At 54.0% G+C, this 19,536-nt stretch overlaps 1 protein-coding gene across 5 annotated transcripts in view; it reads left to right on the top strand.

The window, feature by feature from the left end:
* Positions 1 to 3,670: 3,670 nt before the first annotated feature.
* The window catches only part of TMPRSS13 (transmembrane serine protease 13), a 29,016-nt gene continuing 13,150 nt past the window's right edge, over positions 3,671 to 19,536 (top strand). The window contains exons 1-6 of one of the 5 annotated variants that reach the window (XM_059181966.1): positions 3,697 to 3,825; positions 7,409 to 7,603; positions 15,104 to 15,436; positions 16,382 to 16,486; positions 18,670 to 18,708; positions 18,804 to 18,926. In XM_059181966.1, the coding sequence (XP_059037949.1) occupies positions 7,465 to 7,603; positions 15,104 to 15,436; positions 16,382 to 16,486; positions 18,670 to 18,708; positions 18,804 to 18,926 (739 nt within the window). In that variant the 5' untranslated portion in view covers positions 3,697 to 3,825; positions 7,409 to 7,464. Of the gene's footprint in view, positions 3,826 to 7,408; positions 7,604 to 15,103; positions 15,437 to 16,381; positions 16,487 to 18,669; positions 18,709 to 18,803; positions 18,927 to 19,536 lie in introns of all 5 variants that reach the window. The other 4 variants (XM_059181985.1, XM_059181959.1, XM_059181989.1 and 1 more) reach the window with 4 other exon arrangements.

Here is a 19,536-nt window from a genome sequence, read left to right as displayed (position 1 = left end):
GTTTATCCCATCTAGTCATAGATTTTTGGTGATGCCATGAGCACAATGACAATTACAGGGAGAAAGGCAGGGCTTTGTTCCTCTCTGTCCCCTGCTAGTCCCCAACAAGACACAAAGGGGCAGTAAAGTCCATGACTAAGAGAAACACTGGCTCCTGTGGTTCCAGTTCTAGGCTCTCGGAGGTGCAGACCCGCTGTGGGCTCATCAGGGGGTTCTTTCGCCAACCTCAGGCTTCCTGCCCATGTTTAGTTTCTAGCTTCCCCTCCTGGCTATGCCTATCCTTCCTCCCTCTCCTGTCCCCATCACCCAGATGAGAGGCCCAATATCTGCCTGAAATAGGAGCCACAGAGTTGCCTCACCAGCAGAGGCCCCTGTAAGCCTTCCTTAGCATTGGCTGAGAGGCCCCTGGGGACCAGGGACTTGGTTTAGTCTTATGGGCTGTTTCTCTTGGCTTGAAAAACAATACCTCCATCCTACCTGGCCTCCCTTTACAATCTCCAGGAGCACATGACAGATGCCTGATGTGGTCCTAGGGCAGTGGCTCGGCTGCTCTATGCTCAGAGAGAAAGGCTTGATGCCTAGGAGCCGGGGAGGACAGGGTCTGGCTCCCGAGCTTTCCCCTGCTGACTCTCCCCTTGAGGGTGGGCTCAGTGTCTCCTCTCTGCCCTGCCTGGCCTCTGAGTGGGTGGTCTGTGTCTGGCCCCCTCAGGCCAGGAGGGAAACCCCTCTGGGGTGTTCTGAGTGACGGAGAAGCTCAGAAGTAGGGTGCAAATGGGAGGAAGGGATTTCAGGGGCTCCATGGAGTGAGCTGAGGAGATGATCTGGGAGCGAAGCTGATGAAGGAGGATTCGGGAAAGAGAAGCTTCGATGACAAGGTGGTGGGAATGGAACGGGCAAGAACCCTGTTTCCATCTGGAGCCCCAGGAAGGAGCTGGTGGTGGCAGCTGGAGCAGTCATGACAGCAGAGAGCTGGGACTTGAGGCTCAAAATAGGAGTGAGGTTTCTGTCGCTCCTGGCTTTCTTCCTCTGGCTGCCTTGAGGCCCATGCCCGTTTGCATGGCAGATGTATTTTTTATGAAAAACTCCACTTTGGATGGAAAAAGCAGGAGGGGGGCAGTGACCAGGTATGAAAGGGCCAGGTGGTCCACCTAAGGTCCCCACTGGGGGTCAGGAAAAGGTAGGGTAAATGGACACTTGGGCCTAGGGTGCTGCTGCTAGCCTCCAGGTGGGGATAGTCGTGGGCCAGAGAAATAGAGGGAGGGGGCAGGGAATGAGGCCAGAGGTAAGGATGCAGGGATGGCATAGATAGGTTTCTCCTTCCTTCCGGGGAGGCAAGCAAGGGCAGAGGCAGGCCTCCAAGGCCAGCGGTGCTGCAGGAAGGGTCCAGGTCTTGTGCCATCCAAGCCCCTTCCCCCTCTGGAAATAAAACTATCAGCAAAGAATTCGATTCCTCAGTGTTTCACTTCTGCCCCAGCCCGAACACACGTGCGGTGAGTTCTTCCAACACAGCTCCCTGCCTTTCTTGCCCAGCAGCTGCTGTGGGGCCTGGGGCTGAGCAGCCAAGGCCAGCTGCACCGAGCTGAGGATGGCAGGGACTCCATGCGGGTTGGTGGCTCGGTCAGCGAGGATGCTGGGATAGCCCAACTTGTGTCTCTGATGAAATAGCAAGAAAGAAAACTGGCATTTCTTCAGGGCCTACCTGGGCCTGGACACGTTCCCTGGTCTGGCATGTTATCGTCTCTTTCCAGATGTTCAGTCTGAGGACATCGAAGTTCATGGAGCTGGTCTTCACCTCCGAGTTGGGGTTTTCATCTGCTCCCATTGCCCCAGAACCCCAAGTCTGAGCTCTTCCCAGAAGTTGGTGGGACCTTTGCAGGAGAAAGGTGGAGAGTGATGCTGGGAGGTCAGTGGTCTGTCTGGGGATGGAGTGATGAATGCCAAGGTTCGGCCATGGTTTCATAGCTCTCTCTGGTGGCCGGAGCGGGGCTGGGTGCTTCCCTGGAGAGAGGAGGCATCACCTCAGGATTAGAGGATCATGTGGCAGTGGTCCCTCTGCCATGGCATGCTGGTCAAGACAGCAGGAAGGGGACATGGCCTGTGGCTAAGTCCTGCTCTCTCAGAGAACCAGGAATGTGACTTCGAAAATACCTCAGGATTGGAGAACCCCGGGGTCCCTATCTGGGCCCTCTGAAAGTTCTCTCCTCCCTCCTTCTACCTCGGGATTAGGTTTCCCTCACGATACCTGAAGCTGGAGTTGGCAGCTTCCATTCTGAGCTAGGAGTTTCTGTTTTCTCCCATGTAAGTGGGGAGAATAGCAGTCACTTCCTTGAAGTCTTTGCTCAAGGGTCATGCCCATGAAGGGCTCCCTGACCTCCCTGTTTCAGACTGGAAGTTTGCCCCCTATTTTCTTGCGTCCCTTGCCTGCTTTTTTTCTCTGTAGCACTTCTCACTATTATCTATCTATTGATCGATCTATCGATCTGTCATCATTTATCTGTTTATTTTAGTCTGCCCAACTCTACCCCAGTGCTAGTGCCTCGGGAGAGGGGTATTTGCCTGTTTTGTGCCCTGTGTCCCCTGCACCTAGAGCAGTGCCAGGTCCATCAGAAGCACCGGGATAGGGTGCCTGGGTGGCTCAGTGGGTTAAAGCCTCTGCCTTCGGCTCAGATCATGATCTCAGGGTCCTGGGATCGAGCCCTGCATTGGGCTCTCTGCTCAGCAGGGAGCCTGCTTCCCCCTGTCTCTCTGCCTGCCTCTCTGCCTATTTGTGATCTCTATCAAATAAATAAATAAAATCTTTAAAAAAAAAAAAAAAATGAAAGGACCGAAGCACTAGACGGTCTCTGGGCTTCCTCCAACCTGTAAAAAGTCTGCCGTTCTATGACCACCATGCCCCCAAATGCTCAGTCACACAAGTTCTTCCCAAAGCTCACCTGAAACGCCTCAGCAGCAGCTCTGCTGGGTTCAGGGGTGCTGAGCACCCCTAAGGGGTAGCCCTTCCTCTGTTTCTTTCGACTCTGAGGATCAGAACGGGGCCTAGCTGGGGGACCATGAGTCAGCTCACAGTTTCTTAGAACGGTTTCCATTCAGATACTTGTATGTTTTATTCTAATTGGCTCTTGATGTGTTGTTTCATAACGTTTTATTGTTTTCCGTAGAGGAAATTCATTATGGGTATAATTAGAGGTTGTTTGATTTTAATTTCTTTGGTAAGAGTTTTCATAGAATAGAGTTCAGAAAATGAAAATTTTGCCATGTGCCTTGATTTGGGATTTGGACATGTGGTCCTTGGAGATGAAGGTTGACACCGTCCTGCCCTGGGTGGGGCTCTGGTCCCTGGCCTTGGATGTTCCATTTGGGAACAGGGTCCTGCCTCAGAGGGCCCCGGGAACATCTGTTTTAGGTGCTCAGGTTGACCGGCCTAAGTCTGTCCACACAGGGCCTCCATTTTTCCTCTCAGAATGCCCCTCCGAAAGCAGCATTCCGGAACCCCTGGTTTCCTCATAGCTGATTCTGTGGGGGCAGTTTCAGGAGTAAAGGTAGCTTCACACTCCCGGTATTTGGTATTTGGTATTCGCTGAGTAACTGAGATGGAGGGGAGAGGGACAGGTCTGGCTAGTTCTGAGGTGTTGTTTATACTTGAGATTACCTCACACGTCCCAACCCGCTTCCCCGCCCCATCTGGTGGGGGCTGGCCCTCAGCCTTCCAGCCCCTTTTTCCCCACATGCTGGGGAAGACAGGGGCCAACATGGCTCTTCCCGTGGACATCAGCTGAGCCTGGAAGCTTCAGCCCTCAGGAGACCATGGAAAGGGACGGCAGCCGGGTGAGTGGCCATGGGCCTTGGGCCAGAACTTCCCAGGGCTGGGGAAGCAGGGATAGGGCTGAGAGATGGGTGGGGCGCTGCCACCTCGGTGCCTAAGGTTTTGGGGGAAACCGAATGTACCTTTTCACATTGAAGTTCCTTGAAGGGATTGAGATTGCTTGCCTCCTTTTTTCCTGGTTTCTAGGAGGGGCCCCTGGGAGCAGCTGATGGGATTCGGGGTCTGATCAGGAGGTACCACAGGGCTGTGCCTGAATTTTGGGCTCTTGGTCTCTCACCTGTTAGATCATCCCTTTTGCTGGCTTGAGAAATCACCAGAACTTCCCATTCTACCTGGCCTTCAAGGTCCTCTTGGCTAACCCCCTCCTTAGACTCATAGACCATCTTAGAAAATTTGAATTTCTACATGTATTTAAGATCTTTAAGGGGATTTTTCAATCTCCTTTGGTCACTTATTTTCAGGCTTTATAATATTCATGCTTCAAAATGCTTCCTTAAGTCTAACCATAGTTCCTTCTGCCACAACTCAGGTTCCTTTCCTCTTCTGTTCTTGATGGTGGCAGAGAGCAGCTAGAGTGCCCTGCGTTGAAAAGCCAATTATACATGTGAAGGCTTCCAGAGATTTTGTTCAACTGTGCCTCAGCTTTCTTTTCTGGAGGGACAGTCTTCTTAAACTCTAACTTATCCTTACGTCTTGCTTTCTACTTCTCTCTTCCTTCTTTTATTCTTTACTAAAGTAGTAGAATCAGAAAATCTGGGAAGGATGGGGCAGCTCTGGGTTCTTTCTTATAGGAGGCTTATGGTCCATTCTGAACCCCAGATACATTTCTGCCAATTTTACATCATCTTTCCTGCCATTCTTCCAACCCCTTCTTGACTTTTCTTTCCCAGACTTACCCCCTGACCTCTGCACTGTCCTCCTCAGTTCCTGTCTCCTCCTCCCCAGGGTCATTTGGTCCTAGGCCCCTGGGCTCATTGGAGAATCTGGTGAGCAGTAAGGGCAGTGCATAGGGCAGAATAGAGTTTTGTCTGAGGTGTGGGGAAGGTGAACCCACAATCACAGCCATCAGGCATGTTTGTTGGTGACTTTCTGGGAGCCTAACCTTGATGATCTCTAAACACAAAGGATGAGAAGGGCTCATTTTTCTGAAGGATGGTAGGGCCAGACCTGGGCAGGGTGCTGTAGGTGCCATATGCCTAGGATGCTTGTCTTTCCAAAGTTCGGGACCAACATGGAAGGTCACTGGAGGGGCAGAGAGTGGAGAGAAGACTTTTCATTTCTGATGGAAGAAGTGTTAAATGGTGTGTTAGGTGCCATGTTCTTTTGTTCTGGGAGGCTGTCCTAACTTACTTTGGAGTGAAAGAACTGAACCACCACTTTTTTTTTTTTTTTTTTTAAGATTTTATTTATTTATTTGACAGAGATCACAAGTAGGCAAAGGCAGGCAGAGAGAGAGGGAGAAGCAGGCTCACCATTGAGCAGAAAGCCCGATGTGGGGCTCGATCCCAGGACCCCAGGATCATGACCAGAGCTGAGGTAGAGGCTTTAACCCACTGAGCCACCAAGGTGCCCCTGAACCAGCACTTTAAACCACCTTATTTAAGGTTCTTAAATTCACTCCCTTGTTTAAGGTGGGCCCTCCAAGATAGTGAGCCTAGGATGGGGGCAGGGAGAGCTGCCTGGGGCTCTTAATCTTATTAGCAGCAGATTTCTTCAGGGTCTTTAGACTGAAGAGGAGCAGACTCGGAGAAACTGGTAGTTTGTGGCTGTGCCTTCTCTCCGAGGGTTTCATGGCAGAGAGATGCGCACTGCGGTTTTACTCCTTCAGTCCGTAAAGCAGCAAGCAAGATGGTAGCAAAGGGACATAAGCCTGTTGAAGCTAGTTGGGTGTTCAGGTGGGACCTGGGACAGGAGATGCAGAAAGCTCTCAGCTTCTCGGTCTTCAAAAGAGAAGCTGCATGATGTGGACAGAACACTGACCGATTCCAGGTCAGCCGTGACTTTGGGCAAATCAACCTCTTTGTACCTCAGTTTCTTCATCTGTAAAATGGAATAAAGATAGTGTCTCCTTCAAGGAGTCTTAGAATAGTGACTTTCACATACAAGACCCTTTTTACTTTGCTTTATTTTTATTTTTTAAATTTTATTTATTTGTTTGTTTATTTAATTATTTATTTATTGTTTTTTATTAACATATAATGTATTATTTGCCCCAGGGATACAGGTCTGCGAATCATCAGGCTTACACAACTCACAGTGCTCACCATAGCACATACCCTCCCCACTGTCCATAAGCCAGCCACCCTGTCCCTTCCCCTCGACCCCCCAGCAACCCTCAGTTTGTTTCCTGAGATTAAGAGTCTCTTATGGTTGATTTCCCTCCCCAGTCCCATCTTGTTTCATTTTTTCCTCCCTAGCCCTGCACACCTACCCCTCTCAAGTTCCTCATATCAGAGAGATCATATGATAATTAAGACCCTTTTAAAATAGCATCCAGCAGAGAGAGGGATACTCACAGAGTTTTCAGATTTTCCTCCTCCTCCTCCATCATCATCACCTGGGGTCTAAGCCTGACTCCTCTACAATGTGGGCATGCCTCCATGCCTCAGTTTCTCCACCTACCAAAGATGAGGGGGTTGGTCAAACTGCTTTCCGCCGCCGACAGTCCGTGGACTTGTATGGAATGGGATTGCAGGTGCATTCCACTACGTATGTGCATTGCTCTTGAGCAATAGTGTGTGTTTTGTATTTTTTTTCCAAAGGTATCACATTCTTAATGCTCATAGAAGTGCCATGTTTATTTAAGAGAGACTGAACAAACCCACTGCTAAAGCTGCAATCCATTGTTGACCGGGTCTTCTTATAATAGAGCAGGTTCTCAGTCAGTCCAAGACCACAGGTGTTGTGGACTTGAGAAGGGCAGGTGGTCCCAGGGCTGGGTGGGTGAAGTACCCTCCCTTGATGGGGGTGGGTAGGTTCCCAGGAGGGCGGATCACCAGGCTCAGGTCACCGTGCTGTCCGCCCCACAGCGCAGGCTCTTCCAGGACCCTTGGCACCGGCCCTTCAGGCCTACAGACGTGCTGCCCTCACCTGAGACCTCTCTGTTCCCTGTTGTCATTGGTGCTGGGCAACCTTCCACCTGGTCCATCCTGCCCTGCCTCCCCCGAATTGTCCCTGTGACTTGGCAAATATGAACAAGAATGTGTGGGAGTGTGTGTATGGGGCTCCAGGCTGGGGTGCTGGGCGGGAAGGCCGGCTGATGTAACAGTAGCCACTTAGCTTAAGTGTCTTGTTTTGGCAGAACAGCTTCCTCTTGGTACAGCAACAGCAGGGTGGATGGTGCCCAGCCAGGCAGCCAGGGTGCTGGGGGGAGGTGTGAGGGAAGCCGGCCCCGGGGGCCCCGGGGCTTTGGCAGGACCCTAGCAGGACCACGGGGAGGGTGGCTCCTCTGATAGGACTGTCTAGGGCACTTCCATGAGGTACCAGCCCTGAACTGTGTCACCGCCCCAGCGTGGGCCTAGAAGGCACATGGGGGGAAATTGAGGCAACAAGACCCTGGCTGATCAAAGATTATTTGCTTGGCAGCAGTAGATCCTTGACGTTCTTTAAACTCTTTGATGAATGAACGAATGAACAAATGAATGAATGAATACGCGAATGAATGGACAAGGAGGTGTTTTGACGCTGGACTACCAGGGATTCCCCGAGGCTTTTTCATGAGGCATCGTAAACCAGAAGGAACATCAGTGCTCGCCCAGGCCAGTAATTTCCAAGTTCTTTGTAAGCAGCCTCTTTTGTTCAAATGAAACCGTGTGTGGAGCCCATTGTACACAACTGCCAAGTGGGTCTTCTCTGTTTGAAGTGGGGTGAAGGACTCCAGACCCTTTCCCTGCTCCAATGGTCCTGGTCCCAGAGGCATTTCCAAGGAACCTCTCATGCTCCGGGAACCCTGCTTGAAAATAGCCGATTGTCTGCTCCCTTCCTTTTATGGATCAGGGAGCCAAGGTCCAGAGAGGGATGCAAATGTCCTTAAGGTCATGCACGGTGAGGAGCAGAAGCCAGACTCCTCCATGCATCCCAAGCCTGCAAGAGAGGCCTCTGGGGCCCAGTTTGATTCCAGGGGGCTCCCCAATTTGGAAGGAGGGTGGAAGGAAGTGTTGGGGAGTCTGCCTGTGCTCTGAGGGGAGCCTACATTTATGGAATTTACCTGGGTTCAGGAAGGAGGGAGTAGGAGGGAGCCTGGCATACCTGGAGGTACAGGGAAGCCTGGGTTGAGCAGTAAGGACAGGAAAGAAGCATGATCCACTCCATCCCAGTTCCGACCAGTTCAGTCCAGGCCAGTCCATAGTCGAATGGGTTCAGGCCTCCCCTGCTATGGCCCAGGGGCTCCCCAGCATCCCAGCAGCACAATAGCCATTTAGATTCTGCCAAAGGTAGCTCCTGATTTTTCTTGGTACCCCTCTAGTGCTTCCAGTGGGGATTGGGGGCATCTCTTCCTGCCTAGTCCAGAATGCTGGGGGGTCAGGCTGGGATCCTGCCTATGTCCCCCACTCCGAACATCCCTGATACTCAGGGTCTTTTAGAGAGAGAAGCTGCCACAGGGGCCCCAGTCTGGTCAGGAGTCCTTCCCCACAGGAGCCTGGTAAGGGGCACTGGGAGAGCACAGTGATGGACAGGAGCCCAAAGACAGGAGCCAGAAGATGACATTGCCCCCAACTAGCTGTGTGCCCCTGTGTGCCCCAACTAGTTCTGCTCCCAACTGGCTGTGTGCCCTTAGACCAGTCGCATTGCCTTTCTGGGCCTTAATCACCTTATCAGTAGGATAAAGAAACCAGAACTAGAGGGTTTTCAAGCTCTTAGCTCTGACGGCTTGTGATCTGCCCAGCCTGCCCGGGGAGTAGCCTGCATGAAGGGATGGCCCAGGGCAGAGGAGGGAGGCCCTGCCAGCTTTGGCTGGACTTAAACGGGCCCTAGTGGACCTGCTCTTGAGTCCCGAAGTCGTGTTATGGCTGTTGCCACCCACCGGACATTCCCACAGGAGTCTTTAGCCAGGTTCTTCTACCTGCCTGCCACGGAGCCCATGAGGCTTGTATCCCGGAGTTCAGACTACTTCCTATGGTTGGAGAACAGCCTCTAAGCAAAGCCTGGAGCTCAATCCTTGGCAGTGGCCACGAAACCGAGCAATCTCGGAGGTGGCCACCGCATGGCTCAGCATGGCAGAGGATCACTGAACCCTCTCCTCTTGGCACAGCTGGCTGGGCTGTAGGAGGTGCAGAGAGGCCAAGGGCAGGACCAGTGGGCTCCTTGCTCACTCAGTACCACCCCCACCAGGTAAGGGACCACAGGACAGCCTCCACCACAGGAAACCATAGACATGTCCCATTCAGCCTGGCAGCCCTGGGAGAGAGGACCATGGTCTTGGTAGAAGGGCCCTTGGGTTTTAGTCTTTATTCTGCGATGTAAGATGTACCAAAGTGACTCTGAGGAAAGCATGCAAATGTTTTAGGCCTCTACTTCCTTGACTGTAAAATGGGAATAATAATTCTGATCGAATCCTCTTCAGGAAAGTGCTTGGAGAGCGCCCCAGAGCCGGGGACTGCTCTGCCCAGCTTTCTGCCTGGCCCATTGCTCACGGCCTCCCTGCAGATCCCTGTGTGGCCCGTCTTCCAGCCAGGCTGCTTGCTGCCCCAGAGTACCTCTGGGGACCTGTTGCGAGTAGAGGCCCCTGCAGAATGCAAAGGCACAGGCAGGTGGGGATCATGACTGCCTGGTGTATAGGCTGGTCTGTGATGCCGTGAGGGCTACGAATGTATTACCCTACGGGGAACCCCGGAGCCCACCCTAGGGGCTGGCGCGGAGGAGAGGCAGGGCCAGGAAAGAATGATTGGCAGTGCTTGGCCAGGGAAATGGTCACCCTCCCGCCTGGCTTTGTCCTGTCCACTCTCCCCAGATGGGCTGAGGGGCTTCTTGCCAGCAGGCGGGTCATGGGGATCCTGGACTTGGTCATCTGAGTTCCATTGTCAGGTCTTCTGTTCACTGGCAAAGGCCAGGAGTTGGGCTAATTCTGGTTTGGGGTTGCATCTTGGGGTTCTGGGCAAGAAGTCTCCTCCTACCCTCTTCCCTACGTACTCAAGGGATCTGCTCTGAGGGTGAGGCCAGGCCTCCACAAGGGAGGCTGGAATCGCAGCAGTTGCTCTCCAAGGATTGAGGAAGGGAAATGAGCTACTGCTCTAATAGGTTAGACACCAGGAAGAACTTCCAGCAGGTGGGGGTGGCAGGCTATGAATGGGGAAGGGGTGGCTGTGGAGTCTTTTCTAGTGCTCCCTGAAAAGGGGGGTCTTCCCAGCATCCTGGGATGGTCTGGGTTGAGGTTCAGAGTCAGGGGACTGAGGCAGATGGCCTCGCTGTAGAGGCTGCTTTCCTCTGGTCTTGGGGCTGCCCGACCATCCTGCTGGGGTTCATGTTTCCCCTAGCCTTGCAGTCGGGCCTCTTCTCTTGCCCTGGCCTTTGGGGCCCAAATCTTGGCTGTGACACAAGAGTGCTTGCTCTATGAAGACCAGGCCCTGTACAGCCTCCAGCTCTTTCTTGTTTACCCCAATGCCTGGCCTCCCCTGTGCATTCACAGCCCCCTCCCCTGCCCTGGGAAGACTTGACATGGGTGGAGCCTTGGAAGCAACACCTTCAGAGTCTGTCTGGAGACTTAACCCCTTCATGCCCAAGATGAGTCCCACTTTACATTGCCCCAGTTCCCTCTAGACTCAGAAGAGGGACCCAGGGGCTCCTCCTGCCCGGACCCCAGCTCACCTCCCCAGACACCCTCCTCCTTGCTTCCTATAGTCCAAGGCCATGGGTGGGCACGTTGGGAACTATGTACAGGTGGAACCAGCATCAGGGAGAGGGCTGCGCAAGGTCTGGAGGCCTCCCCTCTGTCTTTCTGGCTGCCCCGAGCTTCCCACCTTGCCTGTCCTTCACCAGTTACCCCTCTGGTCTAACTCCCTCTCACTGTTCCTACCTTCCCCTAGCCTTTACACCATCTCCCTTGGGGCCTCTGCCTGCTGTGGGCCCCTTTGTTCCTGCCACAGTGAAGCAGTACCAGGACCAGGGCCATGGAGCCTGCTCTGGTGGGGACAGCCTGAGCTCTTGAATGTGAATCAGAAGGTTATGTTAAGTCCCTACAAGCCTGCCAATCAGTTCAGGGGCTCTGGGCATGCTGTTTAGTCCTCCGCACCCTGGTTTTCTCAAGGACAGGTTGGGGGTCATAGTTCCTTCCAACCTTGATAGCGCGGCCATGGGAGAACCACAGGAAATAATGGGTATGGAAGCTCTTTGCATGCTGTCAGCCTCAAGGAAGTGAAGAAGGTTACTGGGGACTCTCGTGATACTGTGGGCCCAGACTCTACTTGCTCCTAGGAGGCCTGATCAGGATCCAAGCCCTGTGACTCAGCCCCAAGTGGTGAGTTTGGCATGTTCTTAACCTCCCAGGACTTCATTTTCAAAATCTATAAAATGGGACTGATGGTACCAGCCATAGAGGGCTGTGATGAATTTGAAACAGGATCAAGCTAAGTGCCTAATGGGCTACCACCTTTGCTATGGTGCGACACACATTCATAGACCAAGCTCTTCTGTGTTTATTCTGCAGTTACGGGGAAAGGAGGCAAGGTCAGTCCATCTTACATGAATGGGGACAGACTAAAGTCTGTCTTACTTGCCCAGGGCAGTGCATTCAGAAGTGGATGCAGTTGTATTTGAACACAGATTTTTCTACTTCAATACCCACTGTCACAGCTCATGGTCACCAAACCTTTCCTGTACATATAGCATCTTTTACTATGCTGCTAGGAAGCAGGGCGATTGGTTCACCTTACAGATAAGGAAACGGAGGCATAAATAGGCGGAGTCTCTGGCCCAGAGTCTCCTGCTGAAGAGAGTGTGAGCCTGGCATGCTGCCTCTCCTGTCCCCAGGCTCCACCACGTCCTGGCAGGCCCCAGGACCCACCGGTAAAGCTCATGAGAAAGTTCCATAAGACCGAGATCACTGTAGAACAATTGTCCCCACCGCCAGGCTCCCTAGGGTACTCCCAACCCGCCAGGCCCCAGGTCCCAGTTCTCAGGCTGTGTCACAAATGCAGAACGAGCACCGGTGTACAGGTGCCTGGAGAAGACCATGCCAGGGGCTCTTGCTGCCGACCTCAGAGGGCAGGGGACTCAGACACACACAGGCTTGGGGCAGCATCCCGACTGTGGGATTCTGGGCAATCTGAGCCCTGAGACTTGGTTTCCTCATCTGTAAAACAGCCTTCTTTTTTTTTTTTTTTTTTTTTTTTTAAAGATTTTATTTATTTATTCGACAGAGATCACAAGTAGGCAGAGAGGCAGGCAGAGAGAGAGAGAGAGAGGAGGAAGCAGGCTCCCTGCCGAGCAGAGAGCCCGATGCGGGACTCGATCCCAGGACCCCGAGATCATGACCCGAGCCGAAGGCAGCGGCCCAACCCACTGAGCCACCCAGGCGCCCCTGTAAAACAGCCTTCTAAAAACACCAAACTTGGGTGCCTGGGTGGCTCAGCTGGCTAAGTGACTGCCTTCGGCTCAGGTCATGATTCTGGAGTCTAGGATCGAGTCTGGCACTGGGCTTCCTGCTCAGGGGGGAGTCGGCTTCTCCCCCTGACCCTCCCCACCTTCATTCTCTCTCTCAAATAAATAAATAAATAGAATCTTTAAATAAATAAATAAATACACCAAACTCTCATGTTTGGAGTGAGGACCTCATGAAACCACAGACGTGAAGTTTACTGTAAGTTCTCAAGTGCCGTACCTTGTGAACTGGTATGTGAATTATTATTTGAAGGTATCCTGTAGTGGGTGTGTGCCTCCCGGGTGGGGAAGGCTTTTGGTGTGAGCACAGCAGGGAGGGAAGGCGGGCAGGCCATTTGAGGTGCCCAGTGCCAGGGTCCCGGGCAGGGGACAAGTCTTGGGCCATCATTGGCCAGAAGCACAGAGTCTACACAGCCTGGGTTTTTTTCTCTCTCGTTGAAGGACCTTAGTCTGGCCTTTGTCCAGCACCCACTTTTCCCCCTAAGATGAGCTCCCACCACCTTTCAACCCTCTGGTCATGCCCCAGGGCTGTTAAATCTCCGGCAGGGGGGTGTTGCATGGGCCAAGGCAAAGACAGAGGGAGACGATCATTTCCTGCCCAGCTGCTGTGTGCCACACATAGGCAAGGCATTTCCCATTTTATCTCATCAAGTCCTCAGGGTCATTAGTCCCATTCTATAGATTAAGAAAAAGAAAAAAGGTTAAGTGTCTTGCCGAAGATCACACTGCTGGGTACAGGATGCAATCCCAGGTCTGCCTGACTCCGAAGCCAATGCTAGCAGCTGATGGGTGCTATATTTCCACACATCCTCACCACCTCTCCCTGCCCCCAGCCCCAGTCCTGGTCCCCGGGGAGCATCTAGGGGCTCGCCTGTCTTCACTTTATGGGAATCTGGTCTCTAGAGGTCGGGGGTGAAAGGGGGAATCTGAGCTCTGGTTCAGCTGGGTCAGCAGCAGTGGCAGCTGCCTTTAAGGTCCCTAATCACACACACACACACACACACACACACACACACACACACGTGTGTGTCCCTGCTCAGCTGGCTGGGACACCTGGACCCACGTGTATTTACTCACATCCATCAAGAAACCCAGCAACAACCTGGGATCATGGCTCCTGGTCCCAGCTGGTGGTAAGCTGAGCATGGTTAGGGACTCGAGATTCCTTCTTGAATTTATCTTGCAGCCTCCAGAACAGCGAGGAAGTGACCAAACTATTACCTCTGACTCTTAGAAAAGAGAGTTTAAAACAATTAAAACAAAACCAAACAAGAAACCCTTGCCTGGCAGGGAAGATAGTGTTGACTTGGGCTGATGTTCAAATGAGGAGGACTTTTTCTTACCTGCTTTGCTTACTAATAATGTCCAGTGTTAGCACAGGGGCAGGGGAAGAATGGAAACAAATGCTAGGGGTCCAGAGCCTGTGTCCTCCCCACAGCCCTGCCGACTGTGCCCCCAGCATGGGGTCCCCCGCACAGGTGAGCCGCCCTCACCATCCCTGCTGCTCCCCCTCCCAGACTGTCCTCCTCAGCGCTCAGTGGAAATGATGACGAGGGTCAGATGTGGCCCTGGGGCCAGCACATTCCCAGATCCCCCTTGCTGCCTCTGGGACTTCTGGAGGGGCCTGAAGAGGTAGAGATGGTATAAGGGGTCAGAAGGCAGTGACAGGGACTGGGAAGCCCCACCAGACTTCCCGCCTGCCCTGACTGCCCACTGGCTCTCTCTTAGATGTAAACCACCCCAAAAGCTCCACTTGCCAGGAAGGAACTTACCAGCATTCACAGATTGCCTAGTAAGGCCAGCTGCTGCGTTATCAACCGTGTTCCTCCTCAGAGAGGCAGCAAAGCCTCGTGGTTGAGCTGGTCCCTAAGCCCGGCTTTCTGGACTCAAGCTCTGGCCCTGCCCCTCTCCAGCTCTGACGGCTTGATTACATTGCTTAGTCTCTCTGCTTCTGTCTCCCGTGTGCAAAATGGGAGCGATTCTGTCCTGAGGACTAAGTGGGTGAATACATATAAAGCTCTTGGAGCATGTGAAGTCCTCTCTAAGCACCCACGGGAGTGCTGAATCGAGGTGAGCGGACCACTCCTCCCGCAGCCGAGTCGGGTACCCCACCCGTACCTTCTTCTGATTTTGCCTCTCCAGTTACCCCGGTGCACTGGTGAGCAAATGCACATGCGTGAGCGCAGGTGCACCAGTGAGCGAGACAAATTTGGTTGTTATTGAGAATGGTGGGCTGCAAGGCAGGTCAGGGCTCTTCTTAAGCGGAGCTAGTCACCCTTGAACGACAGCTCATAGTAAGAATGGGGTTTTAGAAGTCTGGTGCACAGAAGTGGAAAGGGCTGTGGTGTGAGGGGAGTGTGAGTGAAAGGGCCATCACTTCTGCCTCCGGGGATCATATCTCCTTGAGCCACCCTCAGAGGGTGGGTCCTTAGACACATGTAGCCAAAGCAAGGGCCCCTCAAGCCCCAGGCAGATGGCCCATTGCCTCTGCCCACCTCCTCAGGTCCCCGTGATAGGGAGAGACCATGGGGAGCTGGGGAGGTGCAGGCTCTTCAAACTGGTGCTGCACCCCAGGACACTCTCTTCTCACATGCTTGGGGGGCGGAGTTTGTTCCCCACCTAGCTGCTTGCCCCAGGGCTAGTATCTCTTGGCTCAGAGGGGCTGACAGCTGGGTGCTTTCTCAGGGGAGCAGCCTGAGGGATGCCCTTCACTCTGCTTTCAGAATGCTTCCCCGGCAAGGACATCTCCAGCCCGGGCATCTCCAGCCCGGGCATCTCCAGCCGGTACGTCCCCAGCCTGGGCATCTCCAGCCGGCACGTCCCCAGCCCGGGTGTCTCCAGCTGGCACGCCCCCGGCCCGGGCGTCCCCTTCCAGGTCGTCGTCTGCCAGGTCAGCCTCCACGACATCCTCTCCGACAAGAGTATATCTTGTTAGAGCAACACCAGTGGGCGCCGTGCCCATCCGGGCATCTCCTGCCAGGTCAGCACCAGCCACGAGGGCCATCGGGGAGAGCCCAGGTAAGGGGGACACTTCAGGGAAAGCAAGAGGAGCAGGGAAGCAGGGGAGTAGTCAGGGGCGGGCAGTGGGGGTCTGGGGAGGTGGGGGCAGAAAGGGGCCATTCCATGTAAACCCAAGACAGTGGAAAATTGGAGCCAGGGGGGTAAGGGCGAAGGAACCAGGACCAACCCAGCAGCTGTAACTTTGGAGGCTGCACAGTGTTCAGATTTCGAGAATGAGGACTCTGGTTGGAGACTGGGGTTCTTTCCGTAGGCTGCCCCACAGGTCTGCTGGGAGGCCCAGGTCTGCCTTGGAGCAGGGTCCTGATTGACCATGGACCCATCTATGGGAGGAAATGGAGGAAATGGATTCTGACCAGGCCCTCTCGGGCCCCATCTTTCCTAACTGGCTTATCTGGTTCAGGGGCTGGAAATCAGAGCTGCCAGCTGGGCCTTGGGGCTGGCTCTGCCCCTAACAAGACAGTGTGTCTGTCCATCCCAGCCTTGCCTCGTTGTAGACTTCAGACCGTCCCCACCATCCCATGCTTGGGACCCCTCTCCCAGTCTTGCCCTCTCGGGCTGGTGAGGCACTCTGGTGTGGTGGCCTTTAGAATGGGACACACTTCATTTGACTGCCTGCTCTGCTGTTCACTCGCCGAGTAACCTCGAGCAAGTTCTTTCACTTTCATGAGCCTCAGTTTCCTCATCTATAAAATAAGCACGATATCGCCCAGTTCACACGATTGCTGTGAGAATTCCCTACGAGAGTACGTGCCAGTGCCTGGCTGGCCCATAGGAGACGCTCCGTTAAAGCAAGCTGTCTGTATCTGGTGGAGTGGGGCCATATTCTGCAGTGGGGAGGTCCCCACGGGGCCCTTCTGGGCCAGCCTGCTCCCTTCCCCTCCTCCCCTGCCCTGGACCCCTCTCCAGCAGCCTTACCCTCCCCTGGTGCTGTCCCGCTCCTAGGTATCAGCCTGCCCAAGTTCACCTGGCAGGAGGGCCGGAAGCGGCTGCCGCTCATCGGATGTGTCCTCCTCCTCATCGTCCTCGTGGTGGCCCTCATCATTCTCCGTGAGTTTAACAGAGGGAGCAGGGGCAGGCTCTGGTCATGGTCAGAAGGCACGGGGTCCGCCGATGGGGGCATGCTACAAGTTGACGGGAGAGGGGAACACACATGCAGCTGGCTACCCTGCCCCACAGACACTCCTGCAAAAGGCTGTGGGCCACGGTGCCTCCAGGCCCCTTTTAGGCTGCTGGGTTAGGGGGAACTGGGCTTGGGCCTTATCCTTGCTCCTTCCTGTGCATCTTGCTTGGGAGAGTTAGCTAACCACTCTGAGCTCCGTTTCTGCATCTTCTAATGGGATTCAGTTCCTTCAGTGCACTTAACTTACTACGGGCTCCGTCAGCACTCATAAAGATGTCACTGGGTTTGGAGCCATAAATGACAGAATAGCCCAGGGCCCAGCACAAAAATCTCTAAATGCTAGTTATTTTTTTAAAAAACATATACAGATAGATTAGGGAAAGTCTCTTGGGCATTTTGGACAATAGGATAGAGTGTTCTGGGGTTCGACACGGGCCCAGCACAGTGGGGAACCTCAGAAGGGGGCAGAAGAGGAGCACACCTCCAGCCACCCTGTCCTCGGAGAGATTCCAATCTCCTGAGAGACCTGGCTGGCAATAATTAAGGCCAGATGGGACCTTCAGGAAGAGGTGTCAGCTGTGTGGGCCAGGGTGGTAGGGGACAGCTCAGAAAGGTCCAGGAGACAGGCTGGAGGAGGGGACAGCATGTGGATAGGGTGTCTGAGTGGAAGGAGCTCCTGCAGGAAATGTTGGGGCAGGTGGGTGAGGTCGGTGTGGGGAGAAGGAAGGGACCTCTTGGCCAGAGAGGGAAAGAGTGTTGGAGGATCCCAGGGGGGCTGTTTGGCTGCGCATGGCCAAGCTACATGGTACAGAGCTTTAAACACCAGGCTGGGGAGTAAGGTTTCTCCTGAAGAAGTGGCACGATGTGGGGAGAAGCCAGGTGGGTGACCATGTGGAAACCTGGGCTGGCCAGGCTGCTCCAGGAAGAGGATGGCTCAGGAGGAGATAGTTTGCTGGTTAAGGGCATGGCCCCCTGGAGCCTCCTGGCTCTGCTACTTGCCACCTGGGGGACTGCAGCAAATTAATTAACTTCCCCAGCCTCGGTGTCCCCACCTGCCTGACAAGGTGATGGCATCATTGTCATGCTCATAAGGGTGTCCTCAGCACGGTGCCTGCCACATGGTATCCACGTGGACCATAAGCCAGGACATGCTGCCCAGCTTCTCCTGCCCCTCCCCCACAGGGCACTGCTCTAGGGACCCCCTGGCAGTCATGGGAGAGCAGGTGGGAAGGACCCATGGAGGACTGAGTTGGCATCTCAGGGCGCCCCCACCATGGAGTCACAGTGTGGTTTCACTGCATGTCCTGAGGTCCACTGACCATCAGGGGGGCCCCTCCACATGTGGCCTAGCGGGCACTGGAGTCTGGATCTGGAAGGAACAGACACACAAGGGTGACCTTCGCCCTGGGTGACCTAGCGTGTGGTAGGGCAGGGGGGAGCAGTGGGGGATCAGGCTGAGGATGAGGGGTGGGGTGAGGAGTTAAAACTCAGGTTTCTTGGGCACCCAAGGGAAGATGTCTCCAGGCAGGAGGGATGGCATCCCTAGTTTGAGAAGAGGTCAGTGCTCCAGATGCAGGGAGTCATGAGGCTGACTTTCACAGTTTGCAAAGCTTGTACATTTGGGAATCAGCCATCTAGATTTGCTCTTTGAGAGGAAAGACATTTCTAAAGACAAGTAATGGGGCAGGAGCTGATTGAAGGAGACATCCCTTGTGTAGGGGAGAGGAAGGAGAAGGAAAATCCAGGAGATTTGAGACCAAAAGAACAGCTTTCAAGCAGACAGCATGGGGAGCACTTGTGCATCTGGACGGCAGAGACAAATTTCTCTGCTATGACCTGCAGAGCACAGAGAAGAAGGGATATGCCAGAGGGGCTCCGAGAGGGGGCTCTGGGATTCTGGAGGAGGGCTTTCTCTGGCTGCCAATCTGGCCCATGTAGGGCACGGGAGCTCCCAAGCCGTACCCACCTCCACCCCTCCCTCCCTCGTTGTCCTTCCCTCTCTTTCTCTCTCTCTCTGGATGGCTGCTCCAGTCTGCCTGGTGCTGCCCTGCTTGCAGGAGCTTTCTGGGGCATTCTGGAGCATTTCTGAGCAGCCTTTTTCTCCATACAGATGGGGGAAGAGAGCCCCAGAGTCCAAGAGGGATTGCAGGTCGGTGTCTCAGAACCCCCAGGGCCTCGGGCTGCTCAGTGTCTTGTCCACCTGGGGTTGGCAGTGACCCGGCTGTCTGCTCCGTTGTCTTCCAGTCTATTTCTGGCGGGGCCACACGGGGATCAAGTACAAGGAACCAGTGGAGAGCTGCCCCATCCATGCTGTGCGCTGTGATGGGATTGTGGACTGTAAGCTGCGGAGTGATGAGCTGGGCTGCGGTAAGGCTGCTGGGCACGGGTGCATGTGTGCCTGAGTGTGTGTGTGTGTGTGCGCGTGCACTCTGGTGACTGCAAACTGCATATCAGCTCGAATTGGAGGCAACGCACAGAGAGTCAGAAGACCTAGGTTCTAGTGATAGTAGTCTCGGGTCTGAAACCTGGCTTTGAGTGCTGTGTGACTCAGGCAAGTCACTTACCATCTCTGGGCTTCATTTCCCTAAGTTGTGAAATGAGGGAACTGGACAAGATTAGTGGTTCTCAGAATCTGCCCACTCCCAAGTAGCAGGTAAAATAGAGCTACTCCAGCTGGAGGCAGATGTGGGGTCCAGAGATCTGCCCATATGCCCCGTCCATCTAGGCCCCCATAGGTGACCTCTGACTTGGCAGTCCTATGGTTTCACACAGGCCGGTTTGTAAATAGCCAGCAGTGATGAGCGCAAAGATCTCTTTGCCCTTGGATGCTCAGGGGGCTTTCAGTGCGTTGTTGACACGTAGGCTCAATGTCGGGGTCCATGGGAGCATTTCCCTGTGTGTCTGTGTGTGCTTGCCCGTGAGCACACCACTCTCTGACTGAACACGCAGTCAGATCACAGGCCTTATTCCCCTTGCC

This window comes from Mustela lutreola, chromosome 1, assembly GCF_030435805.1.
Source record: "Mustela lutreola isolate mMusLut2 chromosome 1, mMusLut2.pri, whole genome shotgun sequence".
Classification (NCBI taxonomy): Eukaryota; Metazoa; Chordata; class Mammalia; order Carnivora; family Mustelidae; genus Mustela; species Mustela lutreola.
Note: the sequence above shows the minus strand (reverse complement) of the source record. Positions and strands in the feature narration are given on the sequence as shown.